At 42.7% G+C, this 26,858-nt stretch overlaps 1 protein-coding gene across 5 annotated transcripts; it reads left to right on the forward strand.

The window, feature by feature from the left end:
• The first annotated feature begins 1,255 nt into the window (after positions 1-1,255).
• LOC133932552 (dnaJ homolog subfamily C member 13) lies at positions 1,256-26,767 on the forward strand. Of its 5 annotated transcripts, XM_062379281.1 has the most exons (58): positions 1,256-1,417; positions 4,044-4,124; positions 8,428-8,503; positions 8,999-9,148; positions 9,621-9,662; positions 9,759-9,959; positions 10,063-10,269; positions 10,376-10,471; positions 10,635-10,726; positions 10,966-11,132; positions 11,399-11,478; positions 11,572-11,741; positions 11,842-11,874; positions 12,625-12,724; positions 12,818-12,925; positions 13,054-13,209; positions 13,398-13,454; positions 13,551-13,672; positions 13,832-13,907; positions 14,060-14,155; positions 14,243-14,383; positions 15,410-15,427; positions 16,135-16,217; positions 16,351-16,504; positions 16,621-16,724; positions 16,821-16,980; positions 17,073-17,135; positions 17,222-17,323; positions 17,529-17,633; positions 17,788-17,990; positions 18,090-18,174; positions 18,276-18,430; positions 18,671-18,716; positions 18,815-18,969; positions 19,096-19,297; positions 19,393-19,508; positions 19,652-19,730; positions 19,815-19,950; positions 20,045-20,229; positions 20,359-20,433; positions 20,536-20,655; positions 20,873-21,268; positions 21,358-21,471; positions 21,556-21,672; positions 21,890-22,067; positions 22,153-22,244; positions 22,326-22,425; positions 22,546-22,620; positions 22,711-22,823; positions 22,910-23,079; positions 23,180-23,222; positions 23,313-23,486; positions 23,573-23,752; positions 24,221-24,361; positions 24,449-24,592; positions 24,705-24,804; positions 25,072-25,176; positions 25,643-26,767. In XM_062379281.1, the coding sequence occupies exons 2-57, from the start codon at positions 4,057-4,059 to the stop codon at positions 25,125-25,127; spliced, it is 6,777 nt and encodes a 2,258-aa protein (XP_062235265.1). In that variant the 5' UTR covers positions 1,256-1,417; positions 4,044-4,056; the 3' UTR covers positions 25,128-25,176; positions 25,643-26,767. The 5 variants fall into 5 exon arrangements, with proteins under 5 accessions (XP_062235265.1, XP_062235262.1, XP_062235263.1 ...); XM_062379278.1 differs by lacking the exon at positions 25,072-25,176; XM_062379279.1 differs by lacking the exons at positions 15,410-15,427; positions 25,072-25,176.
• Positions 26,768-26,858: the final 91 nt, after the last annotated feature.

A 26,858-nucleotide genomic window follows, 5' to 3' on the forward strand; every position in this document is an offset into this window, starting at 1 on the left:
ATAAAGAATTCATAGAGATAAAGTCACGCCGCCTCCTTAGCCTCTGTCACTGAAGCCTAAAGAATATCACTATCCGTTCTGTCAAGGCGGGTCCAAAGAGAAAAGAAGGAAATTCTTTCCCCCCCGAATGTCTCTCTTGCTGTAATTGAATTAGACTAACGGGCAGCGCATGGTTGGTCACCTAATCAGATGCCTCAAAATGTGACCGCTCTGTGCCGTCCCGCTCAACTTCACTGTGCAACATCAGTCAGTCACAGAGGCCAAGATGTTTCCCCTTTACCTTCAGTCACGGTGAGTCGCCTACAATTTAATTCTGGATCTAGAAACCACTAGTTTACAATCGTAACCAGTACAGGAGTTTGTAAAAGGCCAATGTGTTGGTGTTGTTGTGTTTTAGCTCGTGTGGCAAATCCAATATTTGTGAATGTTGATGTTCAGCAGCTGGTCTGTGAGCTATTTTAGCAAACTTTCAAAAATATATATATTTTTATAGTCACCTACTATAAATATAAGTAGATGATTGATTAGCAAAGGGATGCAGAGAAAATTAGGTTCATGTAAACTGCTCGTGAAAGACTGGAAATAGTGCTGCTATGTGTGTTTGTGTGTGTGTGTGTGTGTGTGTGTGTGTGTGTGTGTGTGTGTGTGCGTGAGATGGCTTTACTCAGCAGGCATAATGGTGCTAAACTTGACTAATGCTGTCACATGCATTGATGTCACACTGTCCCTAGAGGGCACAGCAGTCATATCAACCCACAGACTGTATTCAGTGATAATAAGAATTGGTTCTTATTATCAATGGTTACTATAATATTATAAAAATACTTTACATTTATTTGAATTACGTTATATTATATTTAATATATAAACAAAATGAAATAGAATAAAAACCGTTCTAAATTATAAATACAAATTAATGTAAACATCTTAAAGAATAGTCAGTGTTGCACTAAAAATGAAAAATGACAAAGAAAAAAGAAATAAACTAAAGCCAATAAATGCATTCAGCTAAAGAAAAGTACTCATTCTATTCGGAAACAGTAGCACGAAAATAAAAAAAACTTCTGCCCATAGGCTGTCTTAACTGTTCCCAGATCAGTTGCGTCAGTGTGTGTTTATTCAAACCCTGAGGGAACTGATGTGAAAAACTGATCTGGAGTCAGGTCCGTCGACACTTCCGCGTCCAGACAAACCAATCAGCTGACAGCCGCATGACAGGGCAGGCGCGGCGCATGCGCAGCGGCACACTGGTGGTACCAGGAATATGGCAGCGTCCTGAGCCCTGTCTGGGGGAACACGGCGTCACCGAGCACCTCCAGCATCACAGTGGGCAAAACCGAGCAGCTCCCAGCCGCAGTCGGAGGAGGGTGGGGGGCTGAGGGTCCGCTAAGAACAACGCCCGCTAGCGAGTCGACAGGTAAACGCACCCGGGAGCAGCTGCCACTCTCCCCGCAGCCATCCTCTCCATGTCCGCTCCACTGGACCCCGCTGCTAGCTAGTAGCCTAGCAAGGCTCGCTGGTATGCTACAAGCTAGCTTGCGGGCTAGCTCAGCGTTAGCCTCCCCCCTCCTTCAGTGCGTTTTCACTCGCATTTTACAGATAAACGCTGATAGCTAAAGTGTCCGTCGAAGTTTAGATGCGAAGCAGCGGCGTAGACATAAACACGAACGGCGCTGTCGTGCTTGTTTTTAGCCGGTTAGCTAAGCACGTAGGCCCGCTGCGATGAAGCTAGCTGCCCGGGAGCCAGGTAACGTCAACGCCGCCTGTCATGGATGCAGTTGACAGATCGGGAGGTTTACCACCGCGCATCCGTTTAACGGTTTAACAATTGAAATGAGACGTTGTTGAATCTAACGTTTATCTTTAAATCTGAAGACATCTGTGAATTGATTGGATTAGTGTGTTGCAAGCAGGGCGTTCGTGCATTTTAGCCACAATCATACGAGGTGATGTGTGAAGTTTTCGGAGGGTTAAATGTTCCTGTGCTGCTGGTGAGATTGCTTCATATAATTGGCAAATAAACAGAGGCCATTGCAAAATGTCCTCTGTGCAGGGACATCTTTAAAAGAGGGGGAACCAGCAGGATGTTCTCATGTCCGGACTGAATTCACATTTTATTCTGAAGGTCCATATGTTGTCATTGTTTTGACTCATTGTATATTTGCATATGTAGTTTTTGCAGTTCCTAGCCGAGGTCTGGTTTGGATCTTTATCATTAAAAATGCTTATGACCATATAGTGATGTAATAGTGAGCACATGATTAGGTTAACCCTTGTACTTGCAGTCCCCCTGCTCTTTATGTTTTTATTAAAGGTGGTAGAACTGCAGCTGTGAGGAACTGGGTGAAAATGACACCGTTTTGAGACGTAGTTGTCACTAAACATATCGTGGCTGTAACTGGTGTGTTTCCAGTAACCTGCAGCCTGTTGCAGTCTGTCACAATCCTATTAGCAGGGGCTTTTTGCAAGAGCCTGTATGCACTATAGGATTTTTCCCACTTCCCCAGCTGTCCAAATTACAGCATGTAGGTATAACTCAATTATCAAAACTCAGATGTTGTGAGACCAGTGTTGAGCAAGTTATTATGTTAATTAAGTGTGTGCTGTAGGCTGCATTCCTATTTGATTTCCTTCCCTGTCTTCTCCTCCTAAACTGAGACCATGAATAATGTGCTATTGATCTGCATACTAGCAGGAGGAACTGGGCGGGGGTAATCACATGATCCAATCCTCGAAGCTGCCTTCATGGTTCTTTTTACAGGCATCACAGTAACATGACAGAAAGTGCATTGACTTCTTATGCAGCAGTGCATGCTGTGCTCTGCTTGTCACTCACATCTATTGTGCCACTATCACCCCCCTGCTTGGAAATACATTTCGTATTCAGCTCCATGAATTCATGTTTGGAGAAAGAAAACAAAGTCGATACAAAACTTGGCCCTGCACTGTTCCTGGCACCTTTTGTTTCTCCAGCACAGGCATCAATCATTTGTAGACGTTCTCATCCAGTGTAGTGAAAACCAGTGTGTATATCTGTGTCCTGCTCCAGACACTGTTGGTGAACGGTGGATTCCATCATGTGAACCTACTTTTCTGCTCCCTGCTTCATTTGCGCACTGAAACGTAGAGGAAGGAAAACAGGAGTCAGATTTTTCCAGGATCCTGGCAGAGTGCTGACACAGGTTCCCCTTGTCACAGTGCAGTCGCAAGCAAGTTACTGCACTAAGGAAAGGAAAGGCCGTTATTCCCTCCTTTGTCTGGACAATGGTCTGGTCACTACCAATTTGTCTTTCTAGCTTTCATCTCTAACTACCATCCTAAGATGCTGTGTGTCTTATTTTAGAAGGAAGCTCTCCAGATCTAGTGACAAGAAAATGGATCCTTGTGAATATGCTGTCCTGGTTTGAGTGTGTGTAGCTGTCTTGTCACAAATAACAATGATCTTTCATCCAAATAAGTCTCCAAGGCTGTTTATCTAAAGGGGATCAATAGACCACACCGGCTCTGCACCAGACGTTATTGACAAATGCTCAGCTGGTCCACTGCTGTGTTGTTTTTGTGCCTGTGATAACAGCATGGATTGGAAGACCTTTACTTCATGTATTTTTTGCTGAACATACTCTCCCCCAGTGGAGATATCCAAGGGGAGAGGGTTGTAATGATATGGAAGTGACGTGCTGCAACCTGCATTGAAGCTATGTCTCGTAGCTGAGGTAATCTGAGTGAAGAATGGGTGGAATCAGGTCTGTTGTCTCTGTAGCCATGGGAGCGTCTGGTGGGAGTCTCTTTATATGAGCTGCAAAATGTTGAAAGGCTGCGTTAAGTGTGTTGCAGTGTGGTGGCATGTGTGCTGAATGGATTTGACATAGGAATGACTTGTTAAGGTCTGGGTGCAGGTTGTGTGGTGACTTGACTGAGATCCTTACCTCCATCTGCTGTGTGACAAATAAATACATTCAATCTTCCACCGTTCTTTTATTTTCTAAATGTTTGCTGTATCTGGTTTGAATATATGGAAAGGCTAACTTTTGTTTGTGTTGTAGGTCCTGTGAGAAGATGAATGTCGTCAAGGACAACAAAGACCTGGCCTGTTTCTACACCACCAAACACTCCTGGAGGGGAAAGTAAGACCCACTATGTAATTTTTAAGCCTAACAGATTGGATTCAGGGCTGACGGCAATGTCTGTGTCACGTCGCCTCTGTGTCCGTTTACAAGACAACATTAATGTCGACTCTTCTCTTTGTCACCTTGTAACGGAGGTTTAGGAAAATATTCCAATCCTGACTCAGGGCTTCCATTGTGTTTACTTCCTTATCTCAGCCAAGGATGGCAACGTCTGCTGAACACTGATCAGCTGTGGTGTTTCTGTAGAGCTTTGCAGCCGTATGAAATCTAAACTAAAGAAACAGACTCTGATAGTGAACGCAGCACAGAACTGGTATCGAGCAATGAACATCCATATACTGATGTTTGTGTCTGGACACAAAAGAATAAAAAGATTCTTAACCCAAGGGTATATATATATATAATTATAATGTTATTATTACCTCGTCTTTTTTGTATTAATATTTCTATCAAAAGTACTAGTACATGGTCCTTAAAATACTCCAATGGACATATTCGATAGTTTGATAGTATGTATGAAAGGCCCCTTTAAATGTAATATACATTATTCATACAATTCATTATCTGAATTATATCTATGTACAGTTTGTTTTCATTGTACAGATTATAACCTATTCTTAAATTACACATGTCAATGTAGCCCTAAGACTAGAAGAGACTCAATCTAATACAGTGGTCAAGCTCCAGTTAGAGCAGTGAGCCAGTAGGATCACATTACCAATACCTGCTTTCTAAATGGCCCCATTAAGGCTCGCCATTGACTCTGGTAACTTAACCAGGGCTGCAGAGCATTAGCCGCCATTTGAGCTTCATCCGGCTAATGCTTCTTGAAGTGTCCGGCAGAAACAAGTGCTGATGCATATGTGATGGACAGTGGCGACTGATGCTCAGCACAGTACACCCTCACTGGTGGTTTGTCTAAATTAGTTTGGCACGGGTTAGTTGCTGGTTCCATGACCCTCCGCGAGAGACACAAAGCTGAACATGAGAAAGCAAGAGAAATGAAAATGAAACCGTCTTTGGTGCACATGAGTGGGTTAAATCAGCTTCTCCATAACCGCCGGCTTGTGCGCAATCAGCCAACTACTCACTCAAGTCTACTTGTTTTACATTTTAATCTTTGATTCTAATAAAAAAAAAACAAAGTTGTGTTTCACTGTGTGTGAACATTTCATAGCCACTGGCCTCCACTTCAAATCAATTTGGGCATGAAGATAGAAAAATGTCGGTCTGCATCGGTCCTTTCTCACATGCTCTATATGAGTGTTCTTGAGTGAGGAAATGTCTTCAGTGTTTTACAAAATGAATATTTACTGGACACATCCTCCTTTGATTCAGAAAACTAGTGTGTGTGTGTCATCTGCATTTCTGCTGCTTGAAGAGATTGTATGAAATCGTCAAAAGGTCAACAGAAAGCGAGAGATGATGAAAGAGGATATCCTCTTTTGAAGCTTGCTTCACAGACACAGATATTGTGGGCCACTGTTGTCTTCAATGGGGATCAAATATTTCACAATCGTTTTCCCTTAAAGGCCAAAAATAAGGAGTAATTTTGACACGGTGGTTCAAAAAGTGCCAGTATTGTTTTTTTAAGATTTTCTGCAAAGACTTGAAGAGGAAAGAGACCTGGAGGATATTCTGTTGTAGTTTTTCCGTGACTGCAGAAAGTGTCTCTACAAGGTTATCTGCTGAATACTGAGTGACACTCAGAACTAGCCTTTAAAGCATTTCTGCATCTTAGACCTAAAGAGTTGTAGCGTGTCCAGTTTGAGTATCAGCAGCATATCCCTTCTCTCTCTGTGCTCATGATCAAGTTTAATTTAAGTCTTGTGACTGTAGCTTGTTAAGTATATTAGATTTGTCTGTTTCTTCCTAATGAAGGGAAATTGTGATTTTAGACTAAAGATTTATCTTGGTTTTATTTTTCATTTCAGAGTTTTGCCATTGTTCCCCCCCCAATTTGACAAAATATCAACATATTTCTTTGTAAGACTTTATATTGCCCCTTGAACAATTAGGAATAGCTGTTACAAATACATGATATGCTTGTTGATATACTGTTACATGGGTTGTACTGCAACTATCCCTTTATTCTCTAGTGTGTGTTTGTGGATCACAGTCAGCTCTGTGTCCACACTCTACACGTATGAACTCCAGTGTTTGTTCATTCTTGGTTAGAGGATTAAGAAGCGTTGTCCTCGCCGTGTTTGTAGATATACAAATCTGTTCTCTTTGTGGGAAATAGAGATTTGTTTGTCACTATACAAGTGCATCTTGAGAAATTTAGGCTGTTTAAAGAGGAGTGGCAGTTGTGAAGAAGTTTGGTCAGATACAGGAAGTTGGTTAATGTGATACATTATGAAACCGTGGTAGTGGCAAAAAAAGCTTTAAAGACTCACTGTACAGTAGAACCTAATGAAAAGTAACCTGATACTTATCACAATCTGTATGTATGATGTTAAGTGGGATTTACATCTTGTAAATCAATCAAATGCATATATGTCTTAAAAAGTCATGTCTGTCCCTTTCTTACCGACAGCAGCATGGTTAAAAGTCACTCGTTATGTTGAGTGTGTGGTCTGTTGGATGAGTCTCTACATTGTGATTAATACACTCATTCACCTTATCCCTCGTTCCTACAAGAAGGTGGTACTTTATTTCTCCTTTGTTTTCAGCACTACATCACTTTGTTATGAAGCTGTCCGCAGAGGCACTTTGCAGATGCACCTGACTACTTCTATCAGTCTTTGTGGTTATCTTTCAATAGTAAATAGTTTTTCATGATCATCTATTTGTTATTGTATCATTATTTTCAAAGAACACTCACCAAGTACGTGTGCAAAAACCAGCAATTGGATGTTAGCCCACTCCTTTTTATTTACATCCTGCACACTTATTAAAACCCCCCGGAGGGTCAGATATTGCCTTTGCTTTACTATAGAGTTGGCAGGGGGATAAAATGAGCCCAGAGAGAATGAATAATTGACGAGGTCTGTGCTGACACCCAAGTTAAGACAGCCACATAGCACCAAGGTCATAATGTGGACAGAGGCAACACCCTGAAATCAGAACAGAGTTTTGGTCTCATTCTTTGTCAGATGACATAACCTTGCAGGGAGAGATAATGAGATCAGAGAAAGAGTTTACTTCTCCAGCCTCTCTAATGGAGAAGGTGTCCAAAAAATAAATGACATGACATTTGCACAAGGAGGGAGACTGACTGTGGGAGTAATATTCCACTTCGGCCTCGCCGCAGGCTTCGGACTGTCCTGTCTCTTTGTGTTAAACATGGACTTTGTACTCAAGAACAAATGCATTATGTGGAAGTAACCTCACTATTTGTCTTTCTCATACTCTGCTTCTTTGATTGCTCCAGTTCCCTAAATGGTATCACCGCCAGTTATTTAGGATGTACAAGACAGAAAGGATCCCAGTCAGCATGTTGAGTTTACAGTGGAGGTGCTAAAAGAACATGTTGTACGGAGATGAAAATACATTTGAACCCTACCACCACTCTGTCATTCATCACCTCAGGAAACTTCCTGCCTCACCGCAAAATTTGCCCGAATCTAAAAACCTCAAATGACCCATTTTCAAATCAAACCAAAGGCAGAATGTTATAAATTTTGCACAAAATGCCACCTGGAACTGTTGATCAACCACACACCACCATTCTGCACGCTTGTACCACACATGCACACAAATTCACAGAGTGTAACACGCAGAAAGATTTGCAAAGTAGAACTTCACACTTCCTTCCTACTATGTGAGATGCTCCCTCCTCTTTTAACACTTCAAATTAATTGGTGTTTTTTGTTTCAGTGTCAGAAAGTGACTCATCACAAGAAGCTGGAGGGACCTAATATGATAAATGCATTGAAAGAACACCAAATCTCATAGTAATAATGGCTCAAATGGGGAATTACTCAGTCTTATTTTACTCGTCTACAATGAGAGGCAGCAACAATAATTAACGGCTACTCGTTTATTTTCACTCCTGCTCACATGATGTCATTTTGCAGCTTTAAGTGCTAGTTTATGATCTGTTCTCATCATCCCTTCACCCTGTTGTGGCCTCATCTGCGTTACTCGCTCATTAAAAGTCTTGAAACTGAAATAATGACGCTCAACGGTTGACATCATCAGGTAACTTATGTCCAGTGATGTCACCTGTCCCTGACTCATCATGAGCCCAGAGGACGTACAGACGTCACACTGTCTTCTGACTTGCTGCTGCTTCCACTGTGCAAGCCGGTGATGGTTAACTTTGTTTCTGACTCATCTCATCTCTGTGTTCAAGGTACAAGCGAGTCTTCTCAGTGGGGACACATGGCATTACCACTTACAACCCCGCTACGCTAGAAGTAACAAATCAGGTCAGTATCTGTGTATGTGCAGCCAGTCACAGAGGAGGTCCAGCGTCATTCAGACACTAAATCTTAGTTGTAGTTATCCATATCTAGTATATCCAGTCGCGACAGGGTTGTTTTGAAAATATAATGATGTTAAAAAAAATACATTTGGACCACTTAAAGTCCCCTATGTTAGCAGTTAAATCAAGATGTATTTAATATTTTTACACTTAATAAAGTGTCATTCATTATCTGCTCATTACGTTGTTACAGTTGTTAATAAATATATTAATAAACATTTGTATCTGCTTGTAACTTCACTATAGTATCTAATAAAACATTATTAAATGTTTATATACTGCTTATAAACTGATAGCCCACAACATTAAAACCACATTTTCAAGTTGTGGTTGATGGTGTAAATGCCAACTAGAGGAACTTGACTTGTTTATATTTGAACTTTGTCTGTCTCTGACTTTTTGTGTTCATCTGTGTGTTGTTGCTGTTTATGTTTAACAGTGGCCTTATGGAGATATCTGCGGTATCGGTCCAGTGGGAAAAGGTCAGGGAACAGAGTTCAACCTCACATTCCGCAAAGGCAGTGGCAAGAAGTCGGAAACACTCAAGTTCTCGACAGAGCACCGAACAGAGCTGCTCACAGAAGCACTGGTGAGAAAAAGAAAGGACTCACAGCTGCACCGCTTCACCGCCATTATAGGAAATTATTTAAACCGAAGTCATACACACATTTTTCATCTCAGGTGTGGGGTTTGATGCAGCATATTATTGCTTTTCTCATAGTGTCATCATGGCTGCACATTTTTGCTGTGTTGGTAAAAAAGAAATGAAATTGGCAGCAAAGTCACTACGTTTACACTGTTTGGGAATGCAGTGGTTGCAAATCACAGGCCCTTGGACTCCATGTCTGAGTTCATCACAGATGTGAATCCTCAGACAGCTTTTTGTTGTTGTGGTAGAAATAAGCTCATTATGCTGAGGTATTAAAACACAGCAACCATGTTGGGTATTTCCCCATAGAACCAATTAAAAGTGTTAATATGTGGAGCACTGCAACAATTTGACATGTAGCTGTGTAAGTCAGCACCATCACATCATCTTTCTTTTCTGTTATCTTTCATAGAGATTCAGAACAGAGTTTTCAGAAGGAAAGATAACTGGCCGGGTAAGTACTAGAGTCAATACAAATTTAAAATCACATTTGAGTGTATGTGGTGACTTATAACTGACCGTGTCTCACTACATGTGTGCTCTCCAACAGCGCTACAACTGCTACAAGCACCACTGGAGCGACACACGAAAGCCTGTATGTTTAGAGGTGACACCGGGCGGCATCGACCAGATTGACCCCAACACTAACCGGGTGGTGTGTTCCTATGACTATCGGAATGTCGAGGGCTTCGCCGAGGTCTCTGACTACCAGGGAGGGTTCTGCATCCTCTATGGAGGCTTCAGCCGGCTGGTATGCATTTATGGAGTTTCTGTGTTTATGCTTCAGTGGATTTTGTTATTTTCTGTCTCTGCTAACATACGATTTTCCTTCCTTGTGTCCTGTTTCTTATTAGCATCTGTTTGCCTCGGAGCAAAGAGAAGAAATCATCCGCAGTGCCATAGAGCATGCTGGGAACTACATTGGCATCATGCTACGACTGAGGAAGGAGACTCTTACCTTCGAGGATTTTGTGACGGACCGGCTGGGGAAGTACAGCTCGGATGAAAGCATAACTTCAGTGGCAGAGTTTGTGGTGCAGAAGATCACGCCTCGTCACCAGGTCAGAACATTTAGCATCATCTTGTTTCTTATAGTTGGGTCCAGGAACCTAACGGGAGTCTCCTTTACAGATTGTAATACTCTATCTCTCTTCTGATTTCCTCCAGGAACCTGTTAAGCGCATCCTGGCACTGACAGAGACATGTCTAGTGGAGAGAGACCCAGCGTCATACAACATAGCCACCATCAAACCCTTCGGCGAGGTAAACACTAAACCAACAGCAAGCCATACAATTTTTTTAAGGCTGAAATACCCAGAATCTCTCTCTCTTCTCTCTCGTCTTTTGAAGTTAAATTTTAACTGCACCACCTGTGTTTATTTCTTCATGTATGAGTTGACTCAGTGAACGTTTCCTCTTCCTTCAGGTATTTGCTCTCATCTGTGATGTAGACAACCCTCAGGTGTTTACTGTAGAGTTCATCAGAGGTCAGATCCGGAAGTTCTCCTCCACAGAAAGGTAAGACATGCATCTTTCTTTATGTGTGTGGTGACACTGCAAGTCCTGTGTTTTTGTAAATTGTCTTTTGTAAATGTATTAACCTTTTTTGTCCCTATTTTCGGTTCTATTTATATTGTTTAGAAGATGAGAGCATTTCTTTTGCATGTGTCTGCTGCACATCTTAAACACGTCACCAGTGCTCCCCACCACTCATCAGTGTCATGAATTTATCAACATTTCTTTGTGTGTGTGTGTAGGGACTCCCTGTTAGCCAGCCTACTGGATGGAGTCCGTGCATCAGGCAACAGGGATGTGTGCGTTAAGATGGCCACGACACAGCGAGGGCAGAGATGGGGCCTGCTGAGCATGCCCGTTGACGAGGAGGTGGAGAGTTTGCATCTCAAATTCCTGGCAGCACCTCCCAGTGAGTCAGAGCCCTTAATCCTCAGGAAGCAAAATGTATTTGATAACGTTTACATTGGTTTATATGAAGATTTATTATATTTTCAACGGTTTCTTGAATGTTCATGTCCTAGACTCAATTAATATGGTAATGCATTAGTTATGGGGTTATGTTTGTGATTACAGACTCACACAGCTGCTCACATGGCTGTGGTCTCTTGGTCTAGTTAAAAATGTCAGGTGATGTGTTCTTTGTTAAATTCTTCCGTCCCTCCTTCCTTTGCTCAGATGGAAACTTTGCGGATGCAGTGTTCAGATTCAACGCCAACATATCGTACAGTGGAGTGCTGCATGCAGTAACCCAAGATGTGAGTGTGTTCGGCTCCTGTGTGATTTACTCACCCATCTGCTCAGGCAGGATTCAAACTAATTTCCCCCATCGCCGTTTTTGTAATCTTCAGGGTCTTTTCTCCGAGAACAAGGAGAAGCTCATCAACAACGCCATCCTAGCTCTTTTATCCCAGGAGGCCGAACTGCCCGCCATTAACGCTGAGCTGGAGAGCCATTTCCAGGCCATACGACGCCTAGTGGCCTCCAAGGCTGGCTTCCAGGCCTTCACCCAGCTGCCTAAGTAAGGATGCAACAGATGCTCTGCTCTACCTTCTGGCTTTATTTCTTCAAAATACTCTTTTGTTGGGCTGCTGGTAACAGGCATGCTCTGTCATTCCAAGGTCTGGTCAAGGGGCTGGACTCACAGATGCTACGTAAATATCAATCCATACATCTCAGTCTGCCCTTTGTCCGTCTCTACTTCTTCTCCTTCTCGTTTCTTTTCAAACTAACCTCTTAGCTGTCTGTTGTTCGGCCTCCTCCTCTTTCATCTTTGCTCTGCTTTCATCTCAGGCCTTTTACCGGCAGTTCAGAGCAGAGCTTGTGTCACCTCACTCCATTCAGGCGAGCTGTCTGCCTTAATTTGTCTTGACCTTTCACTCTCGCCATTTCATCCTCTTATGTTTGTGGCTTCATCTCTCTCCCAGTATCTGCTTCATTCCATCTATCCTCTACATTTCTGGAAATAAAAAAACAAAACAAAATATATAGAAACTTTGAATCTTTCCGCATCACTGAGATGTATGAGAGAAACTGTATTTACTGTTTATTCCTTATGAAGCAAACGAGCCAGATTGTTTTTTCCTGAAAAATTCATTGCTGCAGTTTGGTGTCTCCCTCACACAGCTTCAGAAACAGATCTCTATAAATACTTAGATGTTTTGGTTTTGCTTTGAGGAAATCCTCTTTAATGATGTTATGCTCTGAAGTTCAGTAGAAAAAAGAATCGAGCTTCTACTAAAGCAATGAATTCTTTGTGTATCCACCCCCAGACCTTTTTTTTTAAATAATACATTTTTATATTTTATACTCTACTGTATATCAGTTCTTTGTGTTTTTTTTGTCAATGCATGGTCGTTGTGGTAGTGTTACTAAATCTGTGAATTTATGTTTGTGTGTTCTAGGTTCAGGGAAAAGTTGGGAGTAAAGACGGTTAAAGCTTTAAAAAGGAACAACAACAGTGTGACACATGCTGCTATAGACATGCTCTGTGCCCTTATGTGTGTAAGTAACTTGTTAGCTATGGAAATACCTTTTCGTTGATTGATATGTTTCTTGCTTTTGGGCTGAGACCTTATCCTGTGTCTTTTCCTCCAGCCGATGCACGATGACTATGACCTGAGGCAGGAGCAGCTGAACAAGGCCTCTCTGCTGTCCTCTAAGAAGTTCCTGGAAAACCTCCTTGAAAAATTCATCACTAATGTGGTATATTGCTTTTCATTGTTAAAGCCTGTTTCAGCATTAGCTCAGGCTATCAGGCTGATGAGGAACAGGAGATGGGTTTTTTTTCAGGGTCACCACGCTCATTTGTCCTTCTCGTGCTTTTTTTCCAGGACCAAGGAACAGGAGCGCTGGTCATCAGCTCCTTGCTGGACTTCTTAACGTTTGCCCTCTGCGCCCCCTACAGTGAAACCACAGAGGGGCAGCAGTTTGACATGCTGCTTGAGATGGCTGCGTCAAACGGACGCACCCTGTTCAAACTCTTCCAGGTGGCTGGTTTACGTACTGATGAATAACTACATCTGCTTTAATATTTTCAATTCAAACCTGCCTGTTTGAAATGTTTGTTTGGCCTGTGGTGATGCTTGTTGCCACATATCTATTTAATAGATCATAATATGACTCCGATAAATTCATTACATTCTCGTGAACTGAAATCTGTTGTTCTTATCTCTAGCATCCCTCCATGGCCATAGTGAAGGGAGCTGGGCTGGTAATGAAGGCCATTATTGAGGTACGTATTTCACGGGTTAGCTGCTCTTCAGCATGAATTATTCTGTCTTTAATATCCGGGATTTATGTTGCTAATAAACCTGCATGTTTGTTGTAGGAGGGAGACAAGGAAATAGCCACTAAGATGCAGGAGCTGGCCTTAAGTGAAGGGGCTCTTCCAAGGCATCTGCACACATCTCTGTTCACCATCAGCTCTGATCAGAGGATGCTCACCAACAGGTCCAACCTCAACCAATACACACTTAACAGTTTTCCTATCAACCTGTGAAACCTAATGTAGCAGTAGAATAAGCTACACTTTTTACAGTAGATAAACAAGAAGGCATATTGTCTGACAAATAACACAATGGCTCACATGCTCACATGTTTCCTCTTCAGACAACTGAGTCGTCACCTGGTGGGACTGTGGACAGCAGAGAACCCTATTGCCATGAACCTCCTGAAGAGGATACTGGTACGGCTCCAAATCTGCCCAGTTGGCACTTTTAAACGAGTATTTGATGCCTGTCCAATACTCATGGCAGAAACTATTATTGTAACGAAAGTCTGGCAGCTTTGACATCCTGTTTAAGTTCACTTTGTGTTCCTCTCTCACTTTACTCTTAGCCAACAGGCCTGCTGGCTTACCTGGACAGTCCTGACCCCGTCCCAGAGAAAGATGTGGACAGGATGCACATTCGGGACAACTTGAAAATCGCCCAGGTATCCAGACAAATGAGGAGTTTTAAATATAATCAATGCTTTATATTTCTACATGGTTCTTAACATGTGTTTCTGTGTTTTCCACAGGACCAGCTAAACCGAAACAGAGTGCCTGATTGGCAGCGGCTAGCCGGCAAAGCAGCCAAAGAGGTGGAGAAGTTTGCCAAGGAGAAGGCTGATATAGTTCTGATGCACTGGAGAGATAAGATGGGCATAGCACAGAAGGAGGTGAGGATTTATTTTCCCTTACAGAGTGAGTAAAAAGGCTGATTCGCTAATCAGATACGCCTCTGCTGTTGTGGCTGCTGCTGCTGCTCTGGTTTCTCTAGCTGTTGCTCATCCTGCTGTTTCTGAACATCGTGTCCAGAGACAAACACAGCAACATACTTTTCAGCTGAAGCTGCTCTGCATCTTGCTTTGGAAGCAGAGCTATTGCTTTCTGACCGAGAGGAGAACGCATATATGTCCAGATGCAGTGCTTTGCAATTTTACTGTCCAGACTGCATGTGCATCTTTTAGTTTGACAGATGTTTTTTCCATTACAGGTGTATTTAGAATGTGCCCCATAGTCTGTTGTTCTGGTAAATGTGTTATTCAACTCCAATGGTCACCTCTCTAACTTTCAAAGCATACCTTTGTTAGGATGCAAATCTAGTAGATGCAAGATAATTCAGATTAGACCTGTGAACATGTGTGTCTAATAGAAAGTGTGTGTGTGTGTGTGTGTGTGTGTGTGTGTGTGTGTGTGTGTGTGTGTGTGTGTGTGTGTGTGTGTGTGTGTGTGTGGTTGGGTGGAGGTCGACGGTGTCAGCTTAACTGTTGCCTGCTCTCTGCCTGCTTCAACAAAATGAATTCTATCTTCAAACAAAGCTGTAACTCAAACCCTTTCCCCTGAATGTCACCGTGCTCTTGTTTCCTTTTCTTCATTTCAAAATGGCTGATGCTGATCAACTGTGTATTTTGATAGGCTTGCATTCACTGGACATTTCCCTGTCACATCCAGAACTTTATATGTGCACCTCTAACGCTCCCTTCATATTTGGTGTTAGCAATGAAATCTAGTGGATTATCAGATATTAAATCTGCAGGATTTAGTGACAGATTTGTACGAAACTGTCCTTGTATCAGTAGCCTAGTGACCTGTGACCCTGTTGTAATTCTCGTGTTTGACCCAAAGAACAATAACCTCTCTGTGTTGTCTCTACCCTACCCTCCCTCTGTCTTGTGTGGTTTCTCTGCTGTCATACAATGCAGCAGGACAGAAATAACCTGGTAAGTAGGACTGACCAACGGGATCCATGCCTATATTCTCTCTCTCTGACAAAAAACGTGTTTCCATCTCCATGTGGCATATTGAGTGGGTTTTTTAATTCTGACAGTTGATGACTCACTTCCTGCTCTATAATAACATATTACACTTTACATTTACACGATAGATAACAACAGCATTTGAACACGTCTCTTCTTGTCCTGCTCTCAGTAGAGGACGTGTTCAACCTGTTGTGTCTTTTATCAACTAATATTTGAGCCATTTAGTTTGACTCTTCAGGTCATATTAGGAACATTGTCTTTGCAGCAAAAATATTCGGTGGCCTAATTTTGAAAAGCAGAAAATGCTCAAAAAGCGGTTTCGAAATGTACTTTCTGCAAACGCCTGACTCATCCTGCAAGAATTACAGAACAAACCCAATTTTGGGATCCCATCTTGGTTTTTGTATTTCATTAACGTATTGTCTCTGTTGGTGCAATGTTGTCTTTCTTTTAACAGGTTAGTGTTGTTGTCTCATCGTTCCAATATCTGACTTTTTTCCATTCTTCAAAAACATTTTTTGTTACTGGTGCCATTCATTTCAGGTGTTCTTGTCTGTGTATCACGTTGTCGCCATTCTAACTCCTCAACTCTCTTTTTGGAATAACAAGAATATTCAATAATGATAAACTGATGCGGATCTTTAATGTTTCTTGTCTTTCATTTGCAGAACCCAAACCAAAAGCCTGTCATCCTGAGGAAAAGACGGCAGAGAATAAAGATTGAATCCAACTGGGAGCTTTTTTACTACAGGTATGTTAAGTCCTATAGAAAGAACTTTATTCACCCCATTGTCTGGACCTTGTGTTGTGATCATATTCATTTTATTAGATTATTTATTTATCATTTAGTTACTCTCCTAACTTTCTTGTACGATCTTCTCAAGATTCCAGGTCGACCATGCACGGTCCAACCTCATCTGGAACCTGAAGACGAGGGAGGAGCTACGGGACGCTCTGGAGGGGGAGATGCGAGCCTTCGGCGTGGACCGCGAGCTCGGCAATGCCACCGTCATCTCCTGGAATCACCAGGAGTTCGAGGTTTGTTGCACTCATTTATAACTGCGTGTGGTAAGCTCCCAATGCAATACTGCTGTGAATACCCCAAAGAGACTCAGGGTTATTTATACATCTAATACAAATATAACTCTTTGCAGGTGAAATATGAGTGCCTTTCAGATGAGATCAAAATTGGGGATTATTATCTGCGTCTGCTGCTCGAGGAGGATGAAAATGATGAATCGAATGCCATCAAGAGATCGTAAGGCTGCAACCAAAATAGCTGCACAAATATTATCATTATTATCTGAATCCCAACATTTGATTTTAAGTTTTTTCTCCCTTTCTTTCCTCTTAGATACGAGTTCTTCAACGAGCTCTACCATCGCTTTCTGCTTACACCCAAAGTTTCGATGAAGTGCTTGTGCCTGCAGGCGCTCTCAATCGTCTATGGCAAGTGCTTTGAGGAGATCGGCCCCTTCACAGATACAAAATACATCGTGGGCATGTTGGACCGAGTGAGTATGGGGAAAATGTCACTGAAAGTGTACATAAATACAGGAATGAATAACCCTAACCCTAACCCTAAAATATACCTCTGTGGTTTCAGTGTACAGACAAACTGGAGAGAGACCGAATCATCCTCTTCCTCAACAAGCTGATTCTCAACAGAGTGAGTTAATAAAAGAAGCATCACCCGTTCATTTCACCCACTTTTTTCTTTGTGTCCTGAATATTTATTCCCTTTTTACTCTTCAGAAAAATGTGAAGGAGGTGATGGATTCAAATGGAGTGCGTATCTTGGTGGACCTGCTGACGCTAGCTCATCTGCATACCAGCAGAGCTACTGTGCCCCTGCAGGTAGAAAACGTCACTGCTGTGGTTTTAGAGTTACATGACATGAAAAGTATGACTCCATTGATCTAATTGATCACACATGACACAGGATGTTGTAATTCTCACTGAGCCATAGATGAGATTTAATTCAACAGTGACCCCAAGCGTGAGAATCTTTTAATTAATCTATGTGGCGTGTGTCAAAGAGAGTTCATCTTCTTTTCCACAGACCAATGTGCTGGAGGCTTCGCCCGACATGAAGAGGGAGAGTGAGAAGGAGTGGTACTTTGGAAACGCAGACAAAGAGAGAAGAGGACCTTTCAGTTTTGAGGAGGTAGGTTAACGGAGGAAAGTCCTGCGAACAATAGCTTATCAAAATATAATAAATGGTAATTACAATTCCCCTTGCAGTTTTTTAATGTTTATTTTGACTTTATTTTCTAGTAGCCACCCATGCATAACCTTGTGGTCCGGTTTTATTGTCCCAGATGCAGGAGTTTTGGAGCACGGGTGTATTGACGGCAAAGACACGCTGCTGGGCTCAGGGCATGGATGGTTGGCGCCCCCTGCAGGCCATCCCCCAGCTGAAATGGTGCCTCCTGGCCACAGGACAGGCAGTGATGAATGAGTCTGATCTGGCAACACTAATCCTTAACATGCTCATCACCATGTGCTCCTACTACCCCAGCAGGTGAGGACCACACAGACTGTGTGTGTCTTTTGTTTTGAATGGTCCAGTAAATTAAGAGACCACCACGGTAATATACCTGTTTATTTATTTTTTACTCAGGGACCAAGATAATGCCATTATTCGTCCTTTACCTAAAATCAAGAGGATGATCACTGACAATGCTTGTCTCCCGCACATTGTCCAGGTAATTGCACAGTTTGATTTATGTGTCCTTAAATTGTCACATCTAATCCAATGAATACATTTAAACATATATCATAATGGTCTTCTATTGTTTTTCTCCAGCTGTTGTTGACTTTTGATCCGATCCTGGTGGAAAAAGTTGCCAATGTTTTGTACCTGGTGATGCAAGACAACCCCAATCTGCAGCGGCTCTATTTAACTGGAATCTTCTTCTTCATCATGATGTACACGGGCTCCAACGTGCTTCCTGTAGCAAGGTGAGGACTCACCAGAAACCGCTGACGCATACAAACATCCTCACATGCCAGAATTATTTCCAGAGAAATAATACAAAATAAATATACTTTTCTATTTGGCTTCTTTTTCATAATCAAAGAAAATGTGTTGGTAGATAAGGATAAAAAATGTATTCGATGGCACCTGTGAAGGATCATAGTGACCTCTGCGTGTTTTCATGTATGAGTTTGTGGTTATTAATTATATCCCTGTGGTTGTAGGTTCCTGAAATACACTCACCTGAAGCAAGCGTTCAAATCAGAGGAGGTGAAATGCTTTATTTCAGACACAGAGCTAAAACTTACAGTATAAATTGAAATATTTTATGAATCCAACCTGACATTTGCATGTTTCCCTTTCCGCAGTCTAAGGGTCAGGACATCGTGCAGCGTAGTGTTCTGGGAACGGTGCTGCCTGAGGCAATGGTGTGTTATCTGGAGAACTACGAGGCTGAGCGCTTCTCTGAGATATTCCTCGGGGAATTTGATACACCTGAGGCGATTTGGAGCAGCGAGATGAGGTAGAAATTAGTTCCTGTCATGTTTAATTAGGTTCTACTCTTAAAGGACTTATTAAGAAGTGCAACACTCACAAGCCGCCGTCTGGTGTATAGGAATTTTAATACTTTTTGTTTGAATTTCCTCAGGCGCATGATGATTGAGAAGATAGCGGCACATGTAGCTGACTTCAGCCCCAGACTGCAGAGCAATACGCGGGCCCTCTACCAGTACTGCCCCATCCCCGTGATCAGCTTCCCTCAGCTGGACAACGAGCTCTTCTGCAACATCTACTACCTCAGACATCTCTGTGACACCTCCCGCTTCCCGAACTGGACAATTAGAGATGCTGTAAGTCTCTAACCGTAACCCTCTTATCAATGTCCTGCTTGTATTTCTCAGAGAGGCTCTTTTGAGATGTTGATCCACAACTATCATCCCCACAGGTGAAGCTGCTAAGAGACACTCTTGAAGCCTGGAAGAGAGAAGTGGAGAAGAAGCCTCCCTCCATGTCTGTAGATGATGCCTACGAAGTCCTTAACCTCCCCAAAGGACAGGGGCAGTGAGTGGACTTTGAATTATTACTTTTCTGAAATTTTTAATCATATATTAGATACTAGGTCTCTAAAAATGTGGGTTTTCGTCTAGAAATAGAGGGACACCATACATTTAGTTAATATCTATCTAATATCGCTTTTCTTTCAGGCACGAGGAGAGTAAAATCAGGAAGGCTTACTTCAGACTGGCTCAGAAGTACCATCCTGACAAGAACCCAGAGGGCAGGGTGTGTATTACAGTCTTTACTGATAGAACATTTGCTGGACTTGGAATGTCCTCCTATTTGTTTTCAATTTGTTTTTTCCTTCAGGACATGTTTGAGAAAGTCAACAAAGCCTACGAGTTCCTCTGCACAAAATCGGCCCGAATCCTGGATGGACCCGACCCAGAAAACATCATCCTCATCCTCAAAACTCAGAGCATCCTGTTCAATCAACACAAGCAAGGTAGGCAGATAGGTTAACTTTCATTTTTATTGCAGAGAAATAGATTTTTTCTGTGATTTTTAAGTCATCTGGCCGCTTCTTTGTCTATTAACAGAACTGGAACCCTACAAATACGCCGGTTACCCCATGCTCATCAAAACAATCACAATGGAGACAGAGGATGGGTTGCTCTTCTCCAAAACCTCCCCACTCCTCCCGGCTGCCGCTGAACTGGCGTTCCACACAGTCAACTGCTCTGCTCTAAACGCTGAGGAGCTGCGCCGCGAGAGCGGCATCGAGGTAAATGCACAAATAAACTAATCCTGTAATATCAAGCTGTCACAATTAAACATTCAAGCTCTCTATATTCTTGGCGAACTGGGAAACTGTTAATGATTGAATAATAAACTTTTGCCTGTGTTTAATCAGATGTTGTTGGAGGCTCTCTCTCGGTGTGTTGCTGTATTAACGGCGTCCAGTAAACCTGATGACATGGCTGTGCAGGTAAAATCATCACCAAACACTTCTTTATTCTCTTGTTGTTCTGTGTTCAGAAGAGTGTCGATGATTAATTTAACACTATTTTAACATTTTGCTGTCCCTCAGGTGTGCGGGCACATCTGTAAGTGTTACAGTGTGGCAGCCCAGTTTGAGGAATGCAGGGAAAAGATCATTGAACTGCCCAATATCATCAGGGACCTGTGTCATATCTTGTTCTATGGAAAGGTGAGAGGTTTTGAAAAGATTTGAATATCGATTTGTGATATGAAAAAGCACTTTTTTGTCTTAAAACGTTGAAGCACAGGCCTGTCAAGCTTTGTAATAATCCTCTTGTGCATAGAGATGGAAGTTCTGGTAAAAAAAAAGCCTAAAAGACACGTTATCACAAGTTATAAAGATAAGTTTTTTCCTCTGTAGTGATCCATGTTGTCTCTTTTCTCAGGGTCTCCCAAAGACTGCGGCACTGGCCGTGCAGTGCATCAGCTCCTTTGCAGTGGATTTCTTCCTACAGACCCATCTGTACCATGCTGGTGTGCTCTGGCATCTGCTGGTGCACCTCTTCAACTACGACTACACGCTGGAGGAGAGCGGTGTGCAGGCGAGCCAGGATTCGAACCAGCAGGAGGTTGCAAACAGCTTGGCCAAGCTCAGCCTAGTAGCTCTCAGCCGCCTGGGAGGCTACGTCCAGCCTCCGCAGAACCCGGAGGGAATCAATCCCGTTTCAGAGACCAATGGCATCGATGGCACGCCTCCTGAGAACCCCACCATTCGAAAGAGCTTAGCAGCCATGTTAACGCCGTACATCTCGAGGAGGCTGGGAAGAGGAACTCCTGCCGAGGTCAGTTGAACATATGGAAAGGAACAAGGAATCTTCTTATATAGACAACCACAACAGACTGACTTTGACATTCCTTGTGTTACATTTAGGTCTTGAAGCTGCTGAATAGTAACTCAGAGAACCCGTACCTGATCTGGAACAACCTCACACGAGCTGAGCTGCTGGAGTTCCTGGAGGGTCAACAGGAGGGAAACATCAAGAGGGTAAGATATTGACATTAGATTTAATTAGTAAGCTTTAAGGTAGTAATCCAAAAAATAATTTATGTACCGCTTTATTCCCTCTAGGGTGAAAACGATAAAAGCTTTGGTGCAGAGTTTGTGTTCACTGATCACAACAAGGAGCTGATAGTGGGAGAGATCTTTGTGCGGGTCTACAACGAGCAGCCGTCTTTTCCACTTGAGGTGAGTGAAAGATCAGCAAATAGTTACAACCACATTTAACTTCTTTGTTTATGTTTTATTGTTGGCCCTTTCAAAATGTCCTCTGGTCACCACCAATAAAGCCGAGCATGATCTATTGTGTGAACATCCATTTTAGGTCTAGATTTGTTTTTTCCATAAAATAGACAAAGGCCTTTTTATAATGTTGTAACGTTGTTTTTATCATCTGGGCTTTTAGTATCCCAAAGCATTTGCAGCCAGTCTGCTGGACTATGTTGGATCCCAGGCTCAGTACCTCCACACTCTGCTGGCCATGAGTCAGAGTAACAAGGTGGAGTCCGAGCAGCACGCAGAGAGGCTCCGCTTCGCTGAGATGGCTTTAGAGGCTCTTCGAAATGTCATCAAGAACAACCCAGGTGAGATATAAAGCCCGTTCTACCTCAGGAACAAATATATACCCGTCTATTTATCGTCTAATCACGTTCCTCTGTCAACTCACAGGTTCGGAGTCGGAGTGTATCGGTCATTTCAAGCTGCTCTTCTCGTTGTTGCGGGTTCATGGAGCTGGCAAAGTGCAGCAGCTGGTTTTGGAGGTATGAACAAACAGTTCTTTAACCTGAAATACTGTTAATGTCTCTGATTGCTTGTTTTGATCATATTGGTTTCTTCTGCAGGTTGTGAATACAGTGACATCAAACCAAGAATGTGTGGGCAACATCGCTGAGTCTCTGGTTTTGTCCAACCTTCTGTTGCTGCTGCACTCGCTTCCCTCCAGTAAGAAGATCTTCTTACACACAACAAACAACTCACTGTCTTATAGTTAGTGTGTCTTTTGTCTCTGTAGTTATTATAGTGTCGTATCTTTGGACTAAAACCCTTCTTGACGTCTTTTAGGCAGACAGATGGTGCTGGAAACCCTCTACGCACTGACCTCGAACACAAAGATAGTCAAAGAGGCTATGGCCAAAGGTCAGTAAAATTCTTATTTCCTGTTGAGTGCTCTATATTTACATGCATTCCTAATGCTCAGATGTTCATGTTCATCTGTCTGCTCCTCAGGTGCCCTGATATACTTGCTGGACCTCTTCTGTAACTGCACGCACCCTCAGGTTCGCACACAGACGGCGGAGCTCTTCTCCAAAATGACCTCAGACAAGCTGGTTGGACCAAAGGTCAGTCTGAAGTGGAAAATAATAATAAATTAATAAAAAAAAGTCAGTAAACAAGTAAAACATGTTCTTTGTTAACCCTCTGCCAGGTGCGTCTGACATTGATGCGTTTCCTTCCTGGTGTGTTCATGGACGCCATGCGAGACAATGCTGAGGCAGCAGTGCACATATTTGAGGGAACGCACGAAAACCCTGAACTCATCTGGAATGACGGCTCGAGGGAGAAAGTGTCCACCACTGTTCGGGAGATGATGATTGAGTACGACACCTTTGATTTGATGACACTTTACTGCAAGCTAGTACCTACTAGAGTTCTATCTGTCTCACATGATTTTTTATATTTGAATTCTCTTTTCCAGGCACTTTAAACAGCAGAAGGATAATCCTGATGTGAACTGGAAAGTAAGAGCAATAATAGTGATTTTATTCCACTAAAAGTAATTTATTGTGTTTGTTTGAATGTGACAATATGTTCTCGGCCTGTGTGCTCAGTTACCAGAGGACTTCACGGTGGCTTACGGATCAGGACAGGGTGAGCTGGAGGTTGGTGGAGTCTTCTTGCGTATCTTCATTGCTCAGCCCGGCTGGGTGCTGCGCAAGCCCCGCGAGTTCCTGGTGTCGCTCCTGGAGACTCTGACTGAGCTGCTGGAGAAGAACAATCCACACGTGAGTTTACTCTACTGAGAAAGGCAAACAAAATAGTTTTACTCTTTTATTCTCACACGTCTTACTGATGGCTCTGGTCCCTGCAGGGTGAGGCCTTGGAGACGGTGACCACAGCAGCAGTTTGTCTGTTCAGCACACAGAGCCAGCTGGCTGACCAGGTTCCTCCTCTGGGTCACCTGCCTCGCATCATAGCCGCGCTCAACCACAAGAACAACGCCGTACCCAAGAGCTCCATCCGCCTCATCCACGTGCTGTCAGACAATGAGGTGAAGTCTCAATACACAGATTTATTTTGCAGATTCAGGATTTCTCTGAAAATTTCTTAGACAGTTTTGTAAAATTAATATCTGTTATTGCAGGGATGTGTCCTTATTAAGAACTGTTTTACGCCCAATTTCTTTATATTTCATGTATTATAAGTGAGTAAAAGTCACAGCTAATATTTGGGAAATCATAAGGAAAGATTCCAGGAGACTCACAAAAAAATACAGGGCCAGCAAAATACTGTTTGACTTTGATGACTTATACAAAGTTAAAGCTTTTAACAGTAATATTTCTAACCTCTGTGGGAACCTCAGCATGAAGCAGCAAAACATAATGAGGGATTTAGACTTGAAAATAAAGTCAAGCTCTTATTTGTAAAATAAACACAGCGCTGCTTGACTCAATGTGAACTTTTCCTTTCTTACAACACATACACTAAATCATTGTGTGTTGTGTGTGTGTGTGTGTAGCTGTGTGTGCGCTCCATGGCTTCTCTGGAGACCATCGGTCCCCTCATGACTGGGATGAAGGTTCGGGCAGACATGGCCGGATTAGCCTGTGAAGCTCTCAACCGCATGTTTCAGAAAGAGCAGACAGAACTGGTCTCCCAGGTAAACCCCTGACATTATTATGTATTTTTTTCTTACATGTTTGATAACTTGACGCTGGACTAATTCTGTTGTTAATGAACTGAACAGGCTCTGAGGGTGGAGCTGGTCCCATACCTCCTGAGGTTACTGGAAGGAATCGGCCTGGAGACACTAGACAACCCGTCAGCAACCAAGGCCCAGATAGTGAAGGCTCTAAAGTCCATGACTCGCAGTCTTCAGTTCGGCGAACAGGTAAAAAATTATCAATCAAGTCCCTTGAATGAATACTACTGCTGTTTATTTATTTTTATTTGTGTTGGTTATTCCACTCATTTGAAACCCTGCATCGCTCCCCGCTGTGCAGGTGAATGAGATTCTTGCGAGGTCCTCGGTGTGGAGTGCCTTCAAGGACCAGAAACATGATCTGTTCATCTCAGAGTCGCAGACAGCAGGTTACCTGACAGGTAAAGTGTTTAATGAACTTAACCTCCTGTCCAACACACAGTTTCCTAACAAGCAGAGAGTTTGAAATGTTTCCTGATTGCTCACAAGGTAAGTCCTACGTGTCTTTGAGCTGTTGTCGAATCTTGTTGCTTTGCTTTATCCTAACAACACCTCGTGGCTGACTCCTCACTTGTGCTTAAATCCAGCGACCCTGTTTATCTCCACTTCCTATAACCTCCTGGCTCTGCCCTTCCATTCCTTGTTGTCCTCCACATTTTCCTTCTCAGGGGTTTCCACTCCCTCTCTCCTGGCCGCCAGCAGCCCACTGCGAGGTGGGCTCTAGACTCCCGAGCTCGGCCCTCACAGCCCTCCTCTCTCTTGCTCTGATGCAGGTAGACGTTGACCTCAGTCCTAACGTCATTCCCTCCCTCTTTACTTTCATCTTCAACCTCCCCCCATTTAATTTTTTCATTTTCCATCCTTGCAGCACTTTAAACCATGTCATCCTATCTTCACGTACCGACTTCCTACCACAGCGTCAGGAATTTACTAAAATTCCAGTGCAAAAGTCAGAATCTCTTCTGTATTATATGGTTTTTGATGGGAAAACAAAAAAAATCCTGAAGAAACATAAAATCTTGGCATTATTAAGCCAGCTATGGAGAAGAAAACAGTTCCTTTGTAAGACCACTCTACAAGACGTTTATTTTCCTTGTTCTTTGGAACCTTTCAGTCGTTGTAGTGATCATCCCTTCACACATGCACGTGTTGATTTCCTGTATCTTAGTTCATCTTTGTAGCTCCATCCTCAGAAGTCCCACCTGCGCTGCCTCTCACCTCCCCTTCTCCCCCCTGCAGGTCCAGGAGTAGCAGGTTACCTTACAGCAGGAACTGGCACCACGGTAATGCCCAGCGTCCCGCCCCCTGTGGACAACGACATTGGAGACCTAGGCTGACGATTACACACACAGACACACCCACACAGAGTCACGCCCAGGCAGCCAGACTGCCCTGCAGCTCCACCACCGCGGCTCGGACAGAAACTGTTCCGCTCCCCAGACGAGGGGATGGAGAGAAAGGAAGACGGAGGAGAGAGGGCCGTCATTGACTATCACCAAAATCTCTGCGACACCGCCTCCAGCATCACTCTCCTCTCCCCCTTCCAAATGGCACTCAAGTCTTCACAAACATTTTGAAATTGTTTTAACGGATGACCACGTTTGTTTTTGTTTCTGTTCCACTTTTCTTGTTTCTTCCAACAACACAGAAGTTTACTTTTTGTATGAATATATTTTTTACTAGATTCTTTTTTTCATAAGAAAGACTGAAGCTTACGTTAATTGTCTCTTCTCCATTATCCAGTTCCTCTTCCCGATTGGCTATGTGTATATTCTGTGTACCTGAGGGTGGCCTCGACACGTCTGTGCAGAGGACCTCTCCAACTCTTGCATAAATGTGTAAATTACTTGTCTATATAAAGAATCCTCATTTGGAAAAGGAACCAAGTTAAAATAGGAAGTCATGAAATGGATGTATATGATTTCTCTCTTATCTCTTCATAAGAAAATGCCACTCGAGTCCTCAGACTGATGATTCCATCCACTCTTTCAAGGTTGTCGCAGATCTCAAAATGTCCAGCCTCTTATTCCTCTGGTTTTCACATTTCATTCTTCTCTCTGTCTCTCTGAAGGTTTTCTGTCTCTTGTCTTTTTTAAAGTAATTCTCCTTCTCTCTCCCCCCCCCCCAGAATGCAAAAAGCACTAGAATATTTATAAAGAATAATAACCACCGGAATTGAGCTTCTGCTACCATGTGACGAATGACGTTGATTCTGAATCTATGTGAAAGACTAGTGCAATTTGTGAAAATGTTTAATGTAATATTACGTATATAAACTTTCTATATTGAATGTACATTGGAAAAAAATTAATCGGTCGCACTTGTACATAAAAATTTTAAGAATAAAAGGGAACCCACAGTGTTGTTCATTAGTATTTACATTTGTGTTGTGGAAGTCAGATCTCTACATTAAAGTACCAGTTAAAAACACATCTTCTAATTTCACAGCCTCACA

The sequence above is a fragment of the Platichthys flesus genome, chromosome 21 (assembly GCF_949316205.1).
Source record: "Platichthys flesus chromosome 21, fPlaFle2.1, whole genome shotgun sequence".
NCBI classification, from domain to species: domain Eukaryota; kingdom Metazoa; phylum Chordata; class Actinopteri; order Pleuronectiformes; family Pleuronectidae; genus Platichthys; species Platichthys flesus.

Excerpts from the sequence above, each read along its gene's own strand:
- LOC133932552 (XM_062379278.1), top strand. The coding sequence starts at position 4,057 with ATGAATGTCGTCAAGGACAACAAAGACCTGGCCTGTTTCTACACCACC. Across the intron at positions 17,634-17,787 it reads GACCTTTCAGTTTTGAGGAG|ATGCAGGAGTTTTGGAGCAC; the intron begins GTAGGTTAACGG and ends TTATTGTCCCAG. Across the intron at positions 19,509-19,651 it reads CTCCCCAAAGGACAGGGGCA|GCACGAGGAGAGTAAAATCA; the intron begins GTGAGTGGACTT and ends CTTTTCTTTCAG.